The sequence below is a fragment of the Bactrocera neohumeralis genome, chromosome 4 (genome assembly GCF_024586455.1).
Source record: "Bactrocera neohumeralis isolate Rockhampton chromosome 4, APGP_CSIRO_Bneo_wtdbg2-racon-allhic-juicebox.fasta_v2, whole genome shotgun sequence".
NCBI lineage: Eukaryota > Metazoa > Arthropoda > Insecta > Diptera > Tephritidae > Bactrocera > Bactrocera neohumeralis.
This window is the reverse complement of record NC_065921.1, coordinates 24352191-24375254: the sequence shown is the minus strand read 5'-3', so window position 1 is coordinate 24375254 and position 23064 is coordinate 24352191. Positions and strand designations below refer to the sequence as shown.

Sequence of the window (23064 nt, the reverse complement as noted above, 5' to 3'; positions counted from 1 at the left end):
TTTCTGAATCTTAACTATTCGAGGACTGCTTGTATGCGCAAAAACTCATTCGCTTTTCCAACAGGGTGCGTATTTGACTTCGTATATCGCTCTTTGTCTTCGCTTCAAATCGCCTGTTAAAATTACAAATATACCGTTAGATAATTTTACAGTTGTTCACCCATACAATATTAGCTATTTTTCGGCAGTGCCGAATTATCTGCAATTTTAAATTGTTCTTGTGATAATTTTTGCAAATTTCATTCATTTGTATCGTTCTTCATTCCTGCATATTTTTGCATTTTTTGACGACTTCCGGTTGCACTTGCGAACTCGTTGACACACTGAAATGTGTCAGTACGAAATCGTTTAAAAATAATCTTGAGCGGAAGTGCATATATTTACATGTACTTTATGTATATACTATATATATTTAGTTAATCATGCTTGTAGATTTTTAAGATATGAATCAGTGAGTCGATCGTAAGCTTTGCATATAATTACTGTATTATTTTATAATTGAATTATTTTAAAATATGTTAAAGATCTTATCTCAATGTTCGAATATAAAAAATTACTTTCCTGCTTAATTATCTTTTAAATATAAATAGAATAATAAGACGCTGTAAAAATGAATTCACATTCAATAGTAAAATAGCTGAACACTGTTCGTGGTTTTGCGATCTTATCTTTTTTTATTTTTATTTATTAATAAATTGCAAGTAATTAAATATTTCCCACTATTTGTGTTGCTAACTTCAATATTTAACGCCCAAGATAATGTATTGGTTTCGGTGTGAAAATTCATTTTAATTTGTCTGGAAATTTAGCGTAAAAGCATTTTGTTGTTGTTGCTTTTGTCATTTCCACGCTGTTGAATATTATTTCGATCGTTATACATATATATTTTTAACAATCATAACTAATTTGCTGTACTTGGAATTTCCCAATACAAAAATGCAAAAAAAAAACTAAAAAAATAAAAATAAATTAGTTGCTTTGATTTGCCTGAACTAATTACGGTTATGACGTCAATCCATGTAATTATAAGATGTAATAACAAAAACTGAAATCGGCTTTTACAGTTCAAACTATAGACGCACGGCAATATTTTGTTTCATGATCATTTATTTGTACTACTATGAGAATATGAAAAATAGTGAGACTTTGTTTTTTCAAAATTTATGTCGTCCCCTCAAAGTAATCCCCCTTGTGCCAACTTTTTTTCCAATACTCTAAACAGTTGTTAAATCAATTTCTGAAATAGCTATGCTAGCGTTCTCTGGTTTGTTATATCAATATGATGGGTTCACTATCCTTCCCATATTCCATTAAGGCCAATAAGATCTCTCTACCGTTAACCGTCGATTCAAGAAATGGCAAACTGATTTGTCGAGATAGGTGCGTACAGCCTCCCAATAATTGCTAATGTGGCAGTTCATGTAACCAAAAAATAGTTTAGAACTCGTTTGTAGCTCGTTGTTGCTCATTATAGTGTTTTCAGTAACATTTTCAAATAAACATCTGCCAATGATCCTACCATTTAAACTAAAGTACTATACTATATATCTTGCAGTATTTTTAATTTAACACTTTATTTAAATTGTATTTATAAAGGGCTATGATTCTTTTTGTTCTCAATAATATATATTTTTATTTTTTATCATTTCAGCATATATTTGCCAATCAGCGCGCTATTCAAATTAGGATCACGAAAATCGAACGGAACTTCCCCTCCGATTTTTGCATATCAGCTCACCGATCATTTCATCTTTTATTCAGACAGGTAAGTGCTGGAAGCAAACATGTTTTCAACGTGCTTCTCACCTGAATTCGTGGAAATTATTTGCATTCATTTAAAGAAAGTGGAATTATTTGCCATTTCACGTGGCAACAAGCGTTGATGAAAGCAATTGACAGACGAGTTGTCTGAATAAGCGGCACATATAGGTTAAGGCAGAGATGCTTTGTGGTGCAATGATTTTTTTTATCTTCTTAAAAATTTCTAAACAGATGCGTCGGTTTTATCTTTATTTCAAAGTTTCGGCATTTCTAAGGAGTGATCCACTTCGAGGTTCCTTACTTACAAAAAGAAAACACAAAAAAATTTTCGATGACTCGTACGAGCATTTCGACTGTAACTGGTGAATGACATGCGTGATGTTTTGCTCCAAGATCTGAATCGAAGCGGGATTGTCCGCATAGACTTTAAACTTTACATATCCCCACAGAAAAAAGCCTAACAGTGTCATATCACACAATCTTGGTGACCAATCGACCAGCCCAAAACATGAAATTATCTGTTCACCGAAGTGTTAACTCAATAAATTCATTGATTGATGTGATGTGTGGCAAGTAGCGCCGTCTTGTTGAAACCAAATGTCGCCGAGATATCGAGCTTCAATTTCAGGTATCAAATAGTCGGTTATCATTGCGCTATAACGGTCGCCATTGACGGTTACGTTCTCACCATCAGAAATAGCGACCAATGATTCCACCGGCCCACAAACCACATAAAACCGTTGTTTTTTCTCTATGAAATGAAAGTTCTTGAATCGCTCAAGGTCGCACTTCGTTTCAAAGTGGCCATTTTGCCTATTTATTTTTACGTACCCATTGAGCCAGAAATGGGCCTCATCGCCGAACACAATTTGGCCCAAAAACGTCGGATCTTCTTGGAACCTTTCAAGAGCCCTTAGACCAAAGCGAAATTTTGAGAAGGTCGAGTGGCTGTTTTTGTACGCTTTCAATTTAGAATCTCGACGTAAAATGCGCCAAATCAGTTCATACGTCAGTCCGAGTTGCTGCCAAAGACGCCGAGTCGACTATCTACGGTCTTCGTGTACACTCTCAGCTACGGCTGCTATATTTTCTTCACTGCGTGCTAGACCTGGTTTATTCGGTAAAATATTATCCAATAATGAATGCTGCGTCTCAAGATGGGTGATGATGTTGCGAATAGTACGCTCAGAAGTCAATTACGTTGACCATTTATTAAAAAAAATGTAAAATCGTAAAATTAAAAGAATATAAATCGCATGCGATAAATAACACCAAATAAAATCTCATAACAGAAAAAAAGTTCGCATTGCCTCCTATAGCCAGCGATTATTGCTCACACTCATATTTGAACACTCATATACATATGTGAGTGCGTGTGTGTTTCTCAGTTGTTTTTGTTATTTTTTTCAACTCATTCACCCATTACGTTGACATTAGCTGTGACAAATCAAAATCTCGTGTTCCATACCCATACAATGGCATGCAATTTAATTGCGCTGGAATTGTGGCGAATTCCCATTTATATGCGCATGAGCATGCAGTTAAGCAATAAATATTGTCATATACTGTTAATTAATCGCTGAGACAATTCAAATATCGTTCAAATGGCGCGCTCGCGTGCATATTACGTATACGCAATGCTGTTCGAACGACCGATTACAAATGTGAATGAATTGTTTTGATATTTTTTTCAAGTTTTTTTTTTATTTTTCTTGCATTATTAGCTTTGTTCTGTGAGTAAAAGTAGCATTGTACTGTGTGTGTGTGTGTGAATGTGGCTCCATATATACATACATATAGTATATGAGTTATTTCATATCGGACAAGAGCGCCTCTTCATTCAATTGTTTCATAATGACTTTATTTATTATGTGGGCCAAATGAAACTCATATATATGTAGGTACACAAACTCTCATATATACATATATATGTATTTGTATTAATTAGAAATCGTTAACAAATTTATTTGTTTTCGAAAACTGTTTCTCTCCACGTATTCTTAATTATAGGCTTTCATTTATTTGTTCGCCAACAAAGTAATCTGTGATTTTCATATTGTTCACTTAATTTTTGTGAAATTTTTTCCTCCCCTTTTACTCCTATTGTTGTTTGTGATCGTAGTGTGACATGCAATGCAGTTTTGTGCGACAATATTTTACATTTTTTTTCCACGATTACTTTATATTTTATTATATTCTATATGTCTGCATGTTTGTAATCATAACTGTTCGTATACATTACAATCGGCACGAACTTGTAATTATTTGCCTTAACCGCCTTTGATGTGTAATGTAATCATAACACATTGTTATTGTATTGTTCTCAAAATAAGAGGAACGTATGAATTTAAAAGGTTTTCTAAACAAAGCACGGTTTTGATATACATTTTATATAGTCATAAATAATATGGCAGGACTGTTTTATTATCATTCGAAAGAAAATTCTTTGGTATTATTTTCTGAATATCTCTTTCAAATGTTGGCCGCGTCTACGTCTCAGTTGGTCCATCCGTTGCGTTCAATTTTCGATGACTCGTTTGTGCATTTCGATTGGTAACTGGCGAATGACACGCATGATATTTTGCTCCAAGAACTGAATCGAAGCAGGACTATACGCATAGACTTTCAACTTTACATATCCTCACAGGAAAGGGTCTAACGGTATGATATCATATCTGCTCACCAAAGTGTTCTCTCAATAAACTCATTGATTGATGCAATGTGTGGGAAGTGGCGCCGTCTTGTTGAAACCAAATGTCGCCGAGATCAAAAGCTTTAATTTCAGGCATCAAATAGTCGGTTATAATTGTGCGATAACGGCTTGACTTGACTCACGCACGATCTTTCTAAAAAAGACTATTGAAAAAAATAACTCTACTTGGATCGCCCTTATAAACCCGAAAAAGTGATCAAAAACGTTAAAAAGGTTATAGTTTCTCTCCACGGCACCATGGATAACCGCTCAAAGGAGACATAATTGATAAAAATAGATGATAAAAATTCCATAATTACTTTAAGTACAAAACATATTTTAGTTTTCTATTCCTCTACGACATATTTCGACAATCCTTATTATTATGGGACGAATTTATTTACTTTAAAATTACATTTTTTTTTGTCTGCTTGCATTTCGTCTCAAAAACACTTTGCGAATCCAAATGAATCATAGGTTGGGTTAGATTAAGTAAATAGACTGACTTTTCGTCAGGCCACGAAAAATTTCACTTGTGCGTTTGAATGCCCAGAACTCCTAGGTATAGATCGAAAAGACTGTCGTGTATCTACAAAACGTCTACAGCTCGCCACAAATTTATTGAGCCCGTTATAATCTGTTCCAGCCAATTCGCCGTTTTCATAGAAAGTATGGCAAAAGAGATGCCTCAATATTAATCTGTCGAAAGCTGTACAGTAGAGGAGAAAATGCCTAAATGTTTCCACCACATATTTCTCTATGCAACTTTGATGACCTCAAAATTTTTAACCCAACCACGTGAGTGCCATTAGAACAGCGTCCAATTACGACATTTATCATTGCGGTCATGTGAACTTGATAAGATTTAGTAATAGCTCCTGGACCAGAAGACTTTTGCAACCCCACAAATGCTGGTTGCTGACTAAAGTTTACTGAGCTCGCGTGAGGCTCATTGATTTAGCGACCGAGTGCACAAAAACCGAAGAATATCTACTCGTTCCCATCCTTTACAGTTTCTGACAGTCCACGCTTCTAAATCCATACACTATGTTTCAAAAGAAATTACAATTACAAACTCTGAACATAACATCATTGAAATGGTCTGCACGACTTCTATTGCCTGAACAATTTCGATGAACCCAATTTTCCAGTACTTCACCCACCAAATCAAGTCATATATCATGAATAGCTAGTTCAATATGGACTTCCGAAACTTGAAGAGGGTCTGGTTTATTTCTAAAGATCAATGACTTTAAATAATCCAACAATAAGTGTAGACTAATGGTGTTAAATCACAATTTCTTGAAATAATCGAATCTCCAAACTTTTCTAGCAATAATTCGTTTGTTGCACATGCTGTGTGGCACATGGCGCCGTCTTGTTGGAACCACATATTTTCAAGATTAACTTCTTCCAATTGCAGCCATAAAAGGTTGGTTATCATCGACTTATAGCGCTCTCCATTGACAGTAGCGCTGTCACCACCTTCTTTCGAAGGAAGTACGGACCTATGATTCCAACAGACCAAAAAACACATCAAACTGCCAATTTAGGTGCATGTAACGGTTGTTCATGAATAATTTGTGGGTTTTCTTCGCACCAGAAGCGACAGTTTTGTTTATTTACCGCATCACTCATATGAAAGTGAGCCTTAGCGGAGAAGATGAGTTGCTTAAAAAAATTGTTATCGTTTTCAGGTTACTCCAAGGCAAAAACAGCAAATTCACTTCGTTTACGGTGGTCCAATGGCTTCAACGGATGCAAGACCAAATTCTTTCACAAAATCCGCCAGGTTGTGGTTTTAAACAGTTTCAATTATTGAGAAGCGCCAAGTTGTGGTCCTCAGCAAGACTTGCCTGCACGGCAGCAATACCTTCATTACTTTGATCATTAGATCAGTTAATATATTAATGGTACTATATATTCTGGAATTTTTAAACTCACCTAACCCCTTAAATGGAGTAACATAACTGCAATTATAGGTCCATTTTTTTAATAAATGAGTCATAAATTCTTATTATTAATTTTTTTACGTCTTTGCTCTTAAAGTCTTTTGGAAAAGTGAAAAACAGTGCATCAGCCATCATACCTGTTTTTTTTTTCATTTTCCAAATAAAAGTTTGCTAATTCATGCGATATTTACCTGTTTTAAAGTAGGTGAAGGCCAAAGGAGACCACAATCAACAGATGTATTCAAATTTTTGCATTAAATATTTCTTGTTTACGCTCATAATTGATACACAAAAACTCGGCGAATAGTTTATTGTTTATAACCCAGAAGCAAGTCAATCAAATCAAAGTAAAAGTGAAAAAAAATTTCAAATCAGCGATTTTCGAAAGCAAACAAACCAGAAAACGGGAATGAGCCAAAAAAGGCCAAACAAATAATTTCCTGAATTTGATAATTTGATTGTTTAGAACATTTAGGCCTACACTATATACATTAATAACTATAAATATGTATGTATGTACGCGCTTATATACTTACACATATATTTACGCAAGTTTTAGTGTAGATATGATGAAAAATGGAAAGCATATCAATTAAGAGTTTATTATTGCAAGCATTTAAATTACAATTGCACGCATAAATATTTAAGTCATGAAAACCAATTAAATGCAACAACGCCAATCGTGGCAATTTTAACATCATTATACCTTATATAGACATATATGTTGGCATACATACAGACATACATATTTTTACTGCGGTCAATTAGTGAAAGAAACATTTCATTTGCACAAACAATGCGATTTTATCGTTCGTATTTTACAATTCATGAAATCGCATGCTCAAATTGCACAGCTTAGTTGTTGTAACTATTATTGTTGTTGTACTGCTGTCGACTATAAAAAGATATAATTAAAATTTTCACAATTTATTTAATGCAACCTTCACTTTTGGCAAACTGCGTGTGGCAAGTGAGCGGTGGTTCCATATGAAATGTATGCTTATGTAAATACAGGGTGTCGCCCGCATCGTACTACAATAACAAACAGTAATATCTTTTTTTTAATCAATGTACTACATTTATTTTTTTATTGCATAAAAAACTTTTTTTTATTTATTTTATGGACCGTAAATTACCTCCATGCTCAGCCACGCATATGTGTCTTGCTTCTTCTTTATTGGCGTAGACACCGCTTTCGCAAAGTTTACAACAGCGCGCCAGTCGTTCTTCCTTTTCACTGTTTGGCGCCAATTGGAGATTCCAAGTGTAGCCAGGTCCTTCTCCACCTGGTCTTTCGAACAAAGTGAAGGCCTTTCTCTTCCTCTGCTTCCCCGGCGGATACTGCGTCGAATACTCTCAGAGCTGGGGTGTCTTTATCCATTCGATCCATCTACTCGAGGGAGTGCCAAAATACCGTCTGAATTCCCTTTGTTGGAAATGACGAACTGCAAAGCATAGTACCGCTACACTATCCAAACCCTGTTTTCGGTATCCCAAGCATTGATTTTTAAACAGTTTTATTAATAACCTATCAAATGAAAAAAGTAAAAAAGTTAATACTTTTTTTATTGCAGTGTCGATTCGTGTGACACCCTGTATGTACATACCCATCACTATAGTGCCGATTGAACTATTTTCCGTGTGAATTTATAAATTTGATTTCAATCGTCAATCACGCATTTCGTGGTGTTTTCATACTTTTGCATATATATGAATACAGGGTGCAATATATTTTGTGTCGATAAGGTAAGGTAAACAGGCTGATATTCGTGGAGCCTCAAATATCCCACATGGTCGGCTATAGACACGTGTCCGATACTTAAAACTCCAAAGTATAGATCAGAAAGACAGTCGCATATCGACAAAGCGGCTTAAGCCTGCCACAAATTTATTGAAGATTTTTTTATTGAATAACAATTTCAACCAATTCGATTTATTGAGGCGGCTTATAACAACTCCAGCCAGTTCGATTGATTCAAATGAATGAGGAATGACAATCGAGATGCTTTAACCTTAGTCTTTAGAAAGCTGAGATACCACCACCTCATGTTGTTCGGAGCAAATTTGACAAGTCCTCCAAAATCTGTAGCTCCACCACCTGAGTGCCAATAGCGCAGTATCCAGTTAGAACTCTTATCATTGCGGCGTGATCTCTTACGTTTCTTACTTAGAACGCAAGAAGATGGTGCAACATTGGCTCGTACCTATCCTGACAGTATTTATGTGAGATTATAATTCTTGCAAGCTCATCGGCTTTAAATGTTCCAGCGATGCAGCTGTCACCAGTTACTCATACAAGTCAAATAGAAGCTTGATCCTTAATTTGTATTTTTTTTTTAGTAAAACACCAATCAAACGGAATGCTTTATTGTACAGGAAAGCTCAATCATTGTAGACTACTTGCTACTAGTTACGTTAACTCGGTGTAAATGATTTTTTAACTCGTCAATAATCAATCTGTTAATCAATCTGTGGTAATTAAATCTGTAGATCTGGGTACTCAGTTCACTCCTCGCACTTCCAGTAAATTACTGTTGTAGAAACTGAATACTTTGATTCTAAATTTGACAGGGCCCATCATATTATATTGAAATTACTAACCGTCCAGAGTTTTTTCCAAGTACCAACAATTGCCAACATCTATCGATTTCGATTATCATCGACTATTTCGTTTTCTTCTGGGAGTAATGAAAAGGGTATCGAATTTATGTTCCTTTCAGGCTACCATTGTCACTCGATTTGAAAAATGTTTCGAGCAAAGCACCTTTGAAAAAAACGCTTCAACTTTAAAGCGGGAAAATATATTCTTATTCATTATTCGTGTACGCAATTTAGCCTTATCTCTCGATCAATAAACCAAAACTTAAAGCCCAATAAACGTTGAAGCCAAAATCACTGCTTTATCTAAATAAATAGTAAACATTTCAATTCTTTTTTAATCTTTCTAGTTTTTTATTATCTCATAAACAAATATTCTTTGATAATACAATTCTTAGAAAACTTAGTTGCCGCCACTTAATGAGCACTTGAAACACTTCCAAGACTGTCTACACTCCTATCGCGAGCACATGTCATCATTAATAGCCGTTATCTGTCGTTAATTGTTATTAAATTGTGGTTTTTATGATATGATGACGTTTAACGTTTATGAGTTGCCTTTGGTTTCAAATTGTTCAAAATGTGCGAGTTAAGTCGGTACTTTTTACTGTAACTTCTGTATATAAGTATGTATGTATATTTGTGGATAGACCGATAAAATCACAACACAATAGTGATAAATTCATAGCTTTGTGGTTTAAAATACCATACATATGATGTAATATTGTAATATTTTAATGAACTAGTAACAAAACTACTTCCAAATCAGCCAAATTGCAAATAGATTTTTACTATGCTACCAAGAATCTAAAACAGTACGGTTTCTTATAAGAAAAGTTTCGGGAACCATTTTTAGTTTGTTACTGTTTCGACAGAGACCATTTAATGAATAAATTAGACATTTTGATTTCAAAAACGCATTTATTTCTCTTTTTTAGAGAATATCTATCTCTCGAAAAACTTACTTTGGCCTATCAAATGACTTTATGCTAATAATTTTCAGATAACATCTATAGTACCTAAGATCTTTATATCTCCAACTCTAGGCCTTCATTTCTATTCCTATTCTTCACAACATTTCTATCATAACCTCATTTTTCTAAAACTCGCTTTATCCCATACGTTGCTACTTCAAAAAAAATCATAAAATTATCGTTTGATTCATCACTGACTTATGTTTTTCGCAGACTTTTTTCTCGATGAATCATTGTGTTGTTAAGTGCGAACTTTTACAATACTAAAGAAAGACATATTTTCGTTAAATCGGAGTCGAATTCGTACAAAATGTCAAGAGTCGTCGATCTGTCTACGCAAAGGACTCCACTAGTTAGAGTCGGTCATCAAGCGTAATAAAACTGTAAGCAAACTTTTCCAAATGGCGGTGAGACCTAGCCTAGCTCTGAATTTTCTACAAGACCCCAGCCACCATTTAAACCAAATTTCATCAAAGCACAGTTTTAGAAATATCTTAGAATTCTTATCGCCATGTATTATAACGGTTGTTTTTTAGAGGTGTGATTTTCAATGAGGCAATACTTTTTCCGAGTTAGTCAGCTGTCAGAAACTGTGACTTGATATTATATACAAGGTGCGTTCCAAAGTAAACAGGACTTAAAAAAAACAGATGGTTTTTTCGGCAAAATCAATTTATTTTATTGAAAATAGTCTCCTTCTGCTTCAATACAGCTTTTTGCACGGTCCAAAAGCATGTCGAACGAGTGTTTTAGCTCGTTGGCCGGTATGGCCGCCAGTATGCCGGTGCAAGCCTTTTGAATGGCCCCTACGTCTGCAAAACGCTTTCTTTTCATGGGCAAATGCATTTTTCCGAAAAGGAAGAAGTCGCACGGTACCATATCAGGTGAATATGGGGAGTAGTTAACGGTTAAAATGTGATTTTTGGTCAAATAATGGTACTTCGAATGTTGCATTCTGAACAATTTTTGGTCGTCAGTCAATTTGTGCGGAACAAACCGTGCACACACCTTTCGTAAGCCCAAATGTTCAGTCAAAATGCGATAAATCGATGTTTTGGAGATGTTTAATTCCATTTCCATGAATTTCAATGATGACTTCGGCTGATTTTTAATGAATTCACGCACAGTTTCGAAGGAATTTCCGGTGATCCCGGATTTTGATCGTTATTTATGTCCTCATGATCACTTTGAAAACGTTGAAACCACTCGTACACTCTGCTACGGGATAGGCAATCATCGCCATCGTTGGCTCTTTGTTCAAAGCTCATTTTCGCACCGATAACTCAAACATACTGACACTTAAAACGCAATAACTTCACTTCCAATCAAGCACTTTTGTGTGAAAGGGCACGTTGATAAACCAAATTGTCGTATTTGGAGTGATGAAAATCAACCATCCATTGTTAAGATGCCGTTACATCCTTAAAAACTTACTATTTGGTGCACTCTATGGGCAGAGGGAAACATTGATCTATATTTCTTCAAAAATGAAGCTGACCATCATGTTACGCTCAATCGGGAACGCTATAAAGCAATGATTAATGACTTTTTCGTACTTTAATTCGACGAAATTCATGTGGACGACCTAAGGCTCAATCAACACTGGACTACATGTCATACAGCCAACGAAACAATAAATTTGTTAAACGATGTTTTTGGTGAGCGTATTATCCGGCGTCGTGGGCCAGTGAAATGGCATGCAAGATCATGGGATTTAACACTGTTGGACTACTTTCTGAGATTATATAAAGTCGCTTATATTTTTAAGACACAATGTCAAACCCTTTTCTTTATATTAAACTTACATTCTTGGTGTTAACATTCAAAAATTACATTATACTTCTTTGATCCATTTCGAGTTTCTCAACATTTTTAAGGAAAAAACACAGAAACTTCAAAATTAATGTGAAATATTTATTATCATTCGAAAGAACATTATTTGGTATTTATTTTTTGAAGACTATCTCTTTTAAATGATGGCCACGGCTACGTCTAAGATGTTCCACCCGTCGAGTCCTATTATCGATGACTCGTTCGAGCATTTCGACTGGTAACAGGCGAATGACAGGCCTGAATCGAAGTGAGATTGTCGGAATGGGCTTTAGACTTTGCATATCCCCCCAGGAAATTGTCTAAAGGTGTCATATCACACGATCTTGCTGGACCGAAGTGTTCTCTCAATAAATCCATTAATTGATGCGATGTGTGGGAAGTGGCGCCGTCTTGTTGAAACCAAAAGACGCCGAGATCACGAGCTTCAATTTCAGGCATCAAATAGTCGCTTATCATGGCACGATAACGGTCACCATTGACTGTTCGTTCTCATCGGCATCATTTTTGAAGAAATATGAATTGATAATTCCTCAGGTTCACAAATCTCACCAAACCGTTGTTTTTCTGGATGAAATGGCAACTCTTTAATCTTTTCAGGTTGTTCTTCGACCCAAATGGGACCGATCGCTGAAAAAAATTTTGCTCGAAAACGTCGCATCTTCTTGGAACGTTTCGAGAGCCCATCGAGCGAAGCGATCTGTATTTTAACGTTGAATGAATTAAGTTAAACTATTTGTAAACGTTGTTCAGGTGTTCGTCTTTCCATGATGAAATGCCAAAGGCCAGCGCATTAGATCCGGTACTCCTTTTGGGTTGCTTGACTTACTTTTTATATATTAAGCTATTGCCTTTATTACAGTTCGAACCAAAAATTTCGAAAAATCCGAGATTAAATTTGATAAGAGGCTGAAACATACTGTTAATTCACGAGTGTCTGTCCAAATTCTTTGGAATTCATAGTTTGATATTTTACATTTTATCGCGACCGGGATTAACAACGGGATCAATGTTCTCCGGTTCGTACGTCTCTAATTTTAACTACAAGTAAATTAAAGTGGAACAACAATCAAAACAAAAGTGAGCTTCGTGTTACACATATTTTCCCATACATACCATATATGTATATATACCTATAAGTATAATATATATGTATGTATATAACAACATAACGCCTCAAAGAGAACTTTGCATAAGTGATAGTGTCATCCAACCCCAAGACCCATATCGCATTCGGTACAAAAAAGGCAAGCCCAACGGCGCGCAAACAAAGTTCGTCAACACAACTTCCAATTACATACCGACATTTGTATGTTCGGAGAAATAAGAGTAAAAATAATAAAACGAACAGAAAAACGCCAAAACGGAACGACCCATTGTGTGAGGGTTTTTCCCCCAGTATTGGGAAAAAATCGTCAAATCACTGAAGAGCACTCAGAGAGCACTTACCGCATTGGCGATAAAAATAGAGTGGCTTAAACACTGGTAAGACTAGTTACTGACATTAGCATGGCTCAAAAGACAGGCCAAAAAGTAAGTAAAGCAAAACAAACAAAACAACAACAGCAAAGACATATTAAGCGCTACAGGCTTTCGAACCCTACGGAACACCAACAAAATGCAAAAAACACATTTGTTCAACTTCAAATTTCATGAGTAAGAAATTGTAAAAATACAACACAAACAAATTATTAAGCTTTTTCCGAACGCCGAACGCTGAACGCTGAACGCTGATCGCGGTGTGTGGTGGAGCAAACAGCACAAAAACAAAAAACCAGCAACGTCGATAGCCACGTGAGCGCCAACAGCGCTGAGTAAGGAGTGTGTTAGGTGTGCTGGTTGCGAGCGCACTTGCCAACGATTGAGCTGCGCTCACAGCTGGAGCGATCTGGAGCAACAACAAGCGGTTGGGTTTGGCCACCAAACTGCCGATCGTGCGCTCATCTCATGAGCGGCATTTAAATATTTGTATGTTACCTCTAAATATGACTAGCTTCGACTCGCCGTTTGACGGCGACCGATCGTTGCGACTTCAATGCGCTTTTGCGGTCGCGGTCACAGCCACAGGCCGCCAACCATAAACAGTACCGCGGTAGACGTTTAGAAGAAAACACTGGAACACGCTGAACTCGTCGTCGTCGCTGAGCGGAGACCCCAGTTTGAACGACAATTATCGCGACGAAGCTTAAAAAAAAGAAAAAAAAACACAAAAACAGAAAGAAAGAGAACAGACAGTAAATAAATAATTAAAATAATATTAAGTCTATAAAGGCAATAAGCGCGCATATTGATCGAGCACAACACGGCTACGCTACGGTACAGTTTCGGGTTGCGGAAATGTGTTGAAATACCGTAATCAATAAAATTTAAATTCCATAAAGACGGCTAAGGCGACACGAACGCTCATAGCGAAAGGGGAGTGCAATCAATTTTGTGTGCTGTTTTTTTGTATTTGTTTTTGGTTTTGGCTGATTACGAGTAATCAATGACATTTAATGACAAATACACACACACATATACAAACATACATATTTTCATGCGCGAAAAATAAATAAAACAAATAGTACAAAGTGCAAAGCAACAAAGCAACAAAGCTACGAAGCAACGTTTGCCAACGTGAAGCAAGAAAGTGTAAAAATATGGAAATTCGTTATTAATATTATTAAGCAAATAAAGTAAAATACTGCGATACAGTGGAGAGCGAAAACAACAACACAAAAGAACTTGCAAAAAAGCCGCAGAAGCGGGAGTAATGAACACCAAAATCGAATAGAAAAAATACAACAACAAAAGCAAAAATAATAATAACAACAACAAGGAAATAAAATAACAACAATAAAAATAACAAAAAAACTTGCGAAAAATCGGCAAAAATAAAAGCAGATAACAACGAAGACGTAAGGAAAAAATACAACAACAAAAAATATATGTATCCTACAACAACAACAACCAAATTATCAAAACTTGCCAAAAGCGGCAAAAATATATGAATTAATTAACATAATCATAGAAAAAAAATACAACAACAATAAAATTACAACAAACATAACAAAAAAACTCGCAAAAAGCAGCAAATAAGCATTAAAACCCGAAACTAAAGGGAAAAAATACACAACAACAACAATAGTTTACAACAACAAATATTACAGCAACAACAAGAACAAATATACTAAAAAAACTTGCAAAAAGCAGCAAATAAGCAATAAATATCGAAAATAAAAAGAAAATGTATACCACAACAGCAATAATAATTTAGAACAACAAATTGCAACAACAACAAATATACGAAAATAACTCAGAAAAAGCAGCAAATAAGCAATAAATACCTAAATCAAAAATAAAATATATACAACAACAACAATAGTAAACAACAACAACAACAAATATAGCAAAAGAGCTCACAACAATCAACAAAAATCGCTACAAATACCGAAAAAGCATATACAACAAGAACAATAGTTTACAACAAATTACAACAACAACAATTTACAACAAACTACAACCACAAAAAAATTACAAAAACAGCAATAAAAACAAAAACCAGCGAGATAACGTCGAAAATTGCATAGCGACTGCTGTTCGGTCGACACTGCCAAAGGGTTGCCGTGCGCGAAAAAGCTTGAATTTAACAACACAGCAGCAACAACAATACAACTAAGAGCAACGCTAATTAAATAGAAAAGCAATAAGCGCAAGCAACAAGTGAGAATATACACAACAACAACAACAGGAACAAAGCAGCAAAATAGATTATTTAAGTAATTTAATAATAAAAACAGCAGAAACAACAACAAAAAACAAAAGCAACAACAACAAAAAACCAAAGCAACAAAAACCGTGTAAGTTCTGCGGGCGCAAGTATGAAAATGCTGAAAAGCCAATTACATACTACTTAGTAATAGCCGTGGAACGGGCGCGAGTGGCGTTGAGAAGCGCCAAGTCACAGGCGAAAAAATTCAGCCAAGCGGCGCAGACGACGAAGAAGCTGGCAAATACCGAATACAAATCTATTTGACTACAACTGGAGCTGACACGCGATTTATTAGCGGTTAAGGGCTGACGCGGTGAGCGCAGTCGAACACTGGGAGTTTGGCTGGTAAAACAAGTCACCGTGACCGGAGCACGTTGTGGCGACGTGCAGCTGCTGAATGTCATTGGGAAGCAGTTTTGCGAAGCGGCAGCAAGAACAATAATAATAACAACAATAATAATAAGTAGTAAAACAATAGCAATTAAAGCGATTTTGTGATATAAGCTGTGTAAATGAGAGCATTATGCAAAAGTGAGGTTAAATAGAGACTCATAATAACTTCTGTTTTTAATTTGAAATAAAAAAAACAAAAACCAGCAACAAATATTAATAGCAAAAAAATATTTTTGTTTCTAATTTGAAAAAAAAAATACCAACAAAAAACAATAACAAAAAATTATAAATAAATAATAAAATAAAAATACAAAAAAATTATAAAAATTAAGGAAAAATATAATAACTGCAACCAATATTATTAAAAAAAAAACAATAATAACGACAAAAAAATAAGAAATATAACACAAAAACAAAATAAAAAAAATAAAAACAACAAAATTTTAAGAGCAATTAATAATAATTAAAAAAAAATTCAACACAAAAGATATATAAAAAATTATAGCAAAACAAAAATAAAAAAAAATATTTTTGATTTTGCTTCGTAACGAAAATTTCCAGCGGACATGATAGCGAAGCTGGCTTACAGTTATTAATTGCGTTTTAGAAGCAGGCAAACAAACAACTAAAACAACTGCGAAAAAAAAACAAATAAAAGCTTTTGTTCGGAAGAATGTGTTTTTAAAGCGAACTCGGCGATAAGCAGATTAAAAACAATAAATACGTGTGAAAAAACTATAAAAAAAATAAAACAAAACAAAAAATAAAAATAAAAATAAGAAAGAAAAATAAAAAATAAAAATAAATAAATAAAAAATAAACCAGAAAAAGTACAAAAATTAAATCTATATCAATTTGAACTTGAATAACTGTAAACAATTGACATTGGTGCTTGCAACAGCAAAAACAAGCAATAATTAACGCAAAACTAACAACAACAAACGCAGCGAACGCTTGCACATTACTTAGACAACTAGTCAGTTAGTCAGTCAAACGAGTGCGCTTTAAGCGACTAACGCTGCGCATTAGTACAACAATAACAACAACAATAGCAACGCACAAACCGGTTTGCCGTGCAAGGTCAACCGGCTAACGCCGCCAAATAAAGCGACTAGGAAAGCAAACGCAACAAATCATTCAAACATTTGTACCGTTAAACAGACTAGAGCAGTAGGCGAACAGACACGCGCTTCCGAAAAAGAAATCCGAAAAAAAAATCCGAGAAAAAACACGTCAAATCAAATCCTTTGTGACAAGCGCCAAAATGGACACGACACTCACCACCTGGTTCAGCTGCAATGAGGAAACACAATGTTACGACACAAACAACAACAACAGTAGCAACAATGCGCACAATGAGAGTAACAATATGTACAACAGTCAGAGCAATAACAATGACAATAGCAATAGCACTAATTATGCCAACACAACTGACGTACAAGTCACATTTAATCAGCGCAAGCCGAACGAACTACGCCAGACGCGTTTGCAACGTCAGCACGAGCAGCTGCATCACTCGCCGTCGTCGTCGCCGACACCGACACAATTAGTACAATCACCTGACACGCTAAGTGCAACGCAAACTCCAGTGGCACAAAGTGCGCAGCACGCGAGCGTTGAGAAGTCCCGTACGCCGAGCTTAGCACAGCGTTTGACGCGTCGCAAGCGTTTGCAACGACAGAAACCCACCGAACTGGACGATGCCGATTTTGCCTACGCCGCCGATCTGGAAGAGGAGGATGAAGAGGAGGAGGCGGTGCTCAAGCAGCAACAACAGGCGTCCACCATGTTCAATGTGACGCCGCTGATGGAGACAATGTGCCCGACGGAGCTACCGGCACCCACGTTTGCGGAAAAGCGCTTGAGCCACTTCCAGCAGCAACATCACAGCACACCATTCGATGGACAGCCATCATCCTTGCCGAACTGCTTTGCAACCGCCGGTTCGATCAGCACCTTCCATCACCAACATCAACACCAACACCATCAGCACCAACACCAACAGCATCATCATCATCATCACCAAATGCATCAGCATCATATACGCGAGCGTCGCCTTAAGCATGAGGAGTCCTTCGACTCGTCGACCACCACAACAACCAACACCACCGATACGCCGGCCAGTCCGGCGAGTCCGTTGTTGCGTCGCCATCATTTTGCCATGTTGAAGCGTGATAATTCCACACACTCGGAATCGTCGAGTCGTTACTCGAGTGTGGATAGTTTATTGGAGGCGCGCAAACCCGATCCCGAAGCTATATTGATCAATTTGGGTTTCGGTCCGGTCGGTTCGGAGGATATACTCTCACGCATACCGAAACGTTTTCTCAAGCCGTCACAGGTGCGCGGCATCGATACAGAGGCTTTCGTACGTCGCCTGCAATTGGCCAGCAATCTTGCCGATCACAGCGTGTTGGGCTATCGTGGTCTCACCGGCAATCCGGATATACCGCCATCGCGTATTGTCGCTAAAATCATGCAACGTTTCGAGGTGAATGAGCGCAAAAAGTCAATGGGCTCCATTGAGCACACCATTTGACAGTGTAAGGCGTCGCGTATGCCGGAATTCATTCGTTCTCACCAGTGCCAAATAAGTACTTTTATGTGTTAACCGAGCGGAATATGTTGTTACTAAATTAATAATATTTAAATAAAATTTTATATCCCTTAAATAGTTTTAGTCGGTCTACATCTAGTTATTGGTAGTTTTAGTTATTAATTAAAGCGAAAAGAATATTGTAATTTGCCATTGTACTTAACATCGGTTGAACTTAATTAAGTGAATATATTGACATAAAATTGTTACTTAATTTATTCTTTTTAAAATAAATTTTAATTTTTTTAAATTTTGAAAAAAATATGTAAAATATTTTTACTGTGACTTAATGATTATTTCAAGGGTTCCTTTGGTGCTCTTGCAATTTAATGGTGATGATGTTTGACAGCGAAGAATCTGGGTCCATTTCGGTTACATAAATCCCACTTTAAAGGAAGAGAGTTTTCAGTAAAACCCTATCTTCCCGACTAATTAATCTTAATAGACCGCTTTTGCGCCCTCATTTTTCGGAGATCGAAAATTATATCATTCATTTTATAAGAGATTCTCCTAAATTGCAGTATTGAGCGTCTCTCTCTGTTGAAGAATAATAAATTGCTATGCTTTCAATAGTCAAAGTAGCACCTCTTGGACTTTTTGGTCTATTTCTCGAAATCGTTTTTTTTTTTACATTATTCAAGGAAACAGAATTAGTTAAGCAGGGAATTTTTTTAATACTTATTTCAATAAATATATGTACTTTTTTCCCTTCTACCAACTTTCGTTCTTAGATCCGTCTTCGGAAAAAAAATTCAAGTGATAACAATTTATTGACATTAAAATATTAATTTTCTAGAGGCTAACGCTCTGTTATTATGGTATACGTCAGATCAATAGCAAAATTTGTGAGTTCGTTGACATTTCACTCGTCAATTGAGAGATAACTATAGGTAGAGGCTTTTCTTTGTGTTATTTGTATTTTTTGCGGTCAGTCGAGCTTGAACGAAGGCGCCATACTACAAAATTTTTTCAACATTTTCTTACTTTTGATATATTGGGTGGTTCATTAAGTAATTTCGTTTTTTTTTCAAGGAGTTACATGGGTCTCCTCGGGTAAAAATAGCACTTTTTCAACAGATTTTTCCTTTATTTTTTATGGTTACAAATATACAAAATTAAAAAAGAAATCTGGAAATTTTTGGAAAAAAAATAGTTTAAACTCGGCCAATGCGACGCCATTTCCGGTGACCCCTCAGAAATAAGATGCGCCCACGATGACAAGATAACTCTTTACAGGATCATCTAAAGTGAAGAAAATACGTGTTTCAGTTGAAACCTTAACTTAGAACTTGGACGAAGGAAACAAAACTGAAAATTGAATTTTTCACAGACATTTTTACGAAAAAAATTAAAATTGCGTGACAATTTTCTTTAATAGTTGTAATCGAAAAAAAAATCTTTAATAATTGTATCTCGAAGCCCGGTGAAAAATTTCATGAAGATTGAAAACTATTACAAATCATTTAAGGGTCTGGTATAGCCACCCAACTAACCCACGAAAACTTAGATTATCGAAAACTTAGACTATGGAAAAATTAGACTATCGAAAAAACAAGAAAAATCGGTCTTTTGAAAGTGGTATAGCTCCTTAAGAAAGTTTTTCACAAAAAGGCCTTACTATAACAGCGTTGTAATATATAACGGTGAAGCGGTTAGGTGTGAAGTTAGCTGCGAAAATATTCAATAAGATCAGCTTTCGTCATCAAAACAAAATTTCCTTATGAAAGAGCGAATGATTGATTTGTACACAAAAAAAACTCACTTGAAATTCAATGCTATGGAATCCAGCCAAAATAAAAACGAAACTTCAGAACCTGTTTGGTATATCAAGAAAGGGGTTTAACCAGCCTAGAACCTTAAAAAATACTTACTTTGACAAATTTATTCTGGGATTAAGAAACAAGAAATTGAAGTTCTTTCTCTCTGACTTTACTTAGCATATATTTGAGTGTTTAAAAATGTTATATTGATATTTTGATACAAAATGGCGTGTACTGGACCAAATTTAGGAATCCACTTTTTCAACGAGACCTCGTTGGGTGCCAATGATTCTAAGAACTTGTGTTATCTGAAAAGAACTAATAATCTGTATGTCTGGCTTTTAAAAAGTTAAGTTATTTAACGAACAAAACAATTTCGAGCAAAATTGCTTTAACAATTTCTTTGCTGAGAATAGAAAAAGTATAAATGTTTTTCACATTTTATAGTGCTTCGTATACACTTTATGATGTTAAAAATTTTAAGCAGTTGAAACCAAAAACAATTTTCATTTTTTCAACTATAGACGGGCAGATAAAAACCAATTGAGGTTTTGCACTGCGACCTACTATGGTCTATTGTGCCTTCTCCTATATCACATTTGGTCACAAAGGCCCAGGTCAAAAGATCCTGTTCGCGTAGTTGATTCCTAGAGCTTTGAGCCTGCTTCTACAGATTGCTGGGTAATCTATAATCAGGTGTTCTGGAGTTTCCTATTCCATAAAACCGGCAGTCAGCTCGATCGCTTTTCTACTTCGAACAAGAGTATGTAACATAACAGTGTTCTATAAACCTGTTGAGAATTAGTATGCATGAATGAAATTGTATTCATGCAGCTGGATTTGGATCAGACATCGCGATGCTTAGTTGGTTATGAGTACAGAATCCCTCGGAAAGCCGTCTAGATCTTGCTTTTGATATTCAACACATACAGTCTCCTTAAAACGATCACATTTCCAATTTCTTCTTTCATCGAATTTGTTATTATTTCGAATAATTGCGTTCTAAAGCGTAGAAGCCCAACATTTATTGGTTCAATTGGCTGCTATTTCCATAGACTACCGCTATTTTTGCTTACAACCCTTCGCCACACATGTGCCACACACTCGTACAATTGTTTAAAAATAAACACGGTAATGCCTTAAAATAGAAATTCAAACAATAACTTGCACAAAATGCACACAAAGAGGGTATTAGTTAAAGAAAAATAAAAATATCATACGCCAACAACAAACAATAGCAAGTTACGTGTGCCGAGTGTGTGCTGTGTGCGCGTTCAAAGCAAATTCTCTCTTATCTCATCGAAGGTATCGACGTCAAAGGCCAAGAATGCGCAAACGGACGAATGTTACGATGTTTGTCGCTATAGCAGCGATGAACAAACAAATAAATTCATAAAAATCATAATATCTATGAGCGGTTGTATGTATATGTGGATATGTTTTGTTCGTAGTTATGTAAGCTGCGGTTCCACTAATTTTGCTTATCAGTGAGCACTTACGCTCATACATATTTATAAAAGAAAGTCAATGCATAAAAACCACGCCCATATTTTCATACTCGCCTTTACATATGTATTTGCATATTACTAACATATATACATATGTATATATATTTATGTACATATACATATGTGAACTTTCTTGTAAAATGCCAGGAATGTGTAAAATCACTAAAGGCTTCTTCGATTTCCTTGGCGCTTCATGGCAATTGCCAATTAGCGTAAATGAATTTCAACTGCAAGCGATTGCATTGCGGACAATCACTGGCAATTGAAAGTAATCATTAAGCGTCGCTGCAAAACGATTTCTGGAAAGCGATATGATAAGTGCACAAACTGACATACTTTCAAGCCTACATGTACTAGCCCATGAGTGCCAAGATGTGGCGATATGCCTGTATTAAGGTGAGCCAAAAACTAGGCTGTCAAATTTAACCCATGAGTTGGAAATAAATAAATAAATAATATATTCCTGCGGCGACACAAATTGTAGCTTTATTTAAAAAAGGCGTAAAAACTCTGTTTTCGTGAAAAATATGATAATTTTTAAAATTTTTATATATGTTGTAAAGTGTTATATAGAGTATACATTAGGGTGTTTTTTTTTTAACTATTAATTTTTTCAATTTCAATGAAATTTCCTTGGAAATACCCTAAAAAAAAATTTGAGCCCTTAATATTAACTCTAAACCAGATTTTTCCACGAAATTCGCAATTTTTGTATATATCTCGTAAATGACAAGAGCTATAGATAAAATGTACATGACAAACTTGTAGGAAATTTTATTTGCTACAAAAAAGTCCGAGGTCAAAATCGTTATCATTAATATTTCTCGAGATATTGGCTTTTTAAGTAATGCTTTATTGAATTTTTATATGCAAAAACACACACAAACCAAAATGGTTCGAAATTAAACCGCCCACCTTTAAATGAAATATTATAGCTGAAGAACTACTTGACCAATTTCAACCAAAATTGGTGAGTGTAATTATCCAAATACTCCTATCATACACTATGAAATGAACGAAACCGGATGACAACGACATCTAATGAGTAATCCAAGTAGAGATACTTTTTTCAGGGGCCTTTTTTTAACAGATGCCGCGTGAGTGGTGTCAAGCCTACTGAGGCCTACTGAGTTTACTATTCACAACACCATCACCCATTTTCAGAGCCGCCATTTATCATTGGATAATATCCGTCCTGCTGTATGGTGCAGAGTCTTGGACGATGTCAACAATGGATGAGTCGACGTTG

The 23064-nt window shown here is 35.7% G+C and overlaps 2 protein-coding genes across 6 annotated transcripts in view; both read left to right on the top strand.

Moving 5' to 3' along the window:
* Positions 1-23064, top strand: part of LOC126757313 (calcium release-activated calcium channel protein 1) — a 165862-nt gene that overhangs the window by 116580 nt on the left and 26218 nt on the right. For all 5 annotated transcript variants that reach the window (XM_050471111.1, XM_050471112.1, XM_050471113.1 and 2 more), the window contains one exon: positions 1652-1765. In XM_050471111.1, coding sequence (XP_050327068.1) covers positions 1652-1765 — 114 coding nt within the window. The remainder of the gene's footprint in view (positions 1-1651; positions 1766-23064) is intronic.
* Positions 13880-18818, top strand: LOC126757316 (basic-leucine zipper transcription factor A). Its single transcript, XM_050471119.1, has one exon. The coding sequence runs from the start codon at positions 17216-17218 to the stop codon at positions 18488-18490; it is 1275 nt and encodes a 424-aa protein (XP_050327076.1). The 5' UTR covers positions 13880-17215; the 3' UTR covers positions 18491-18818.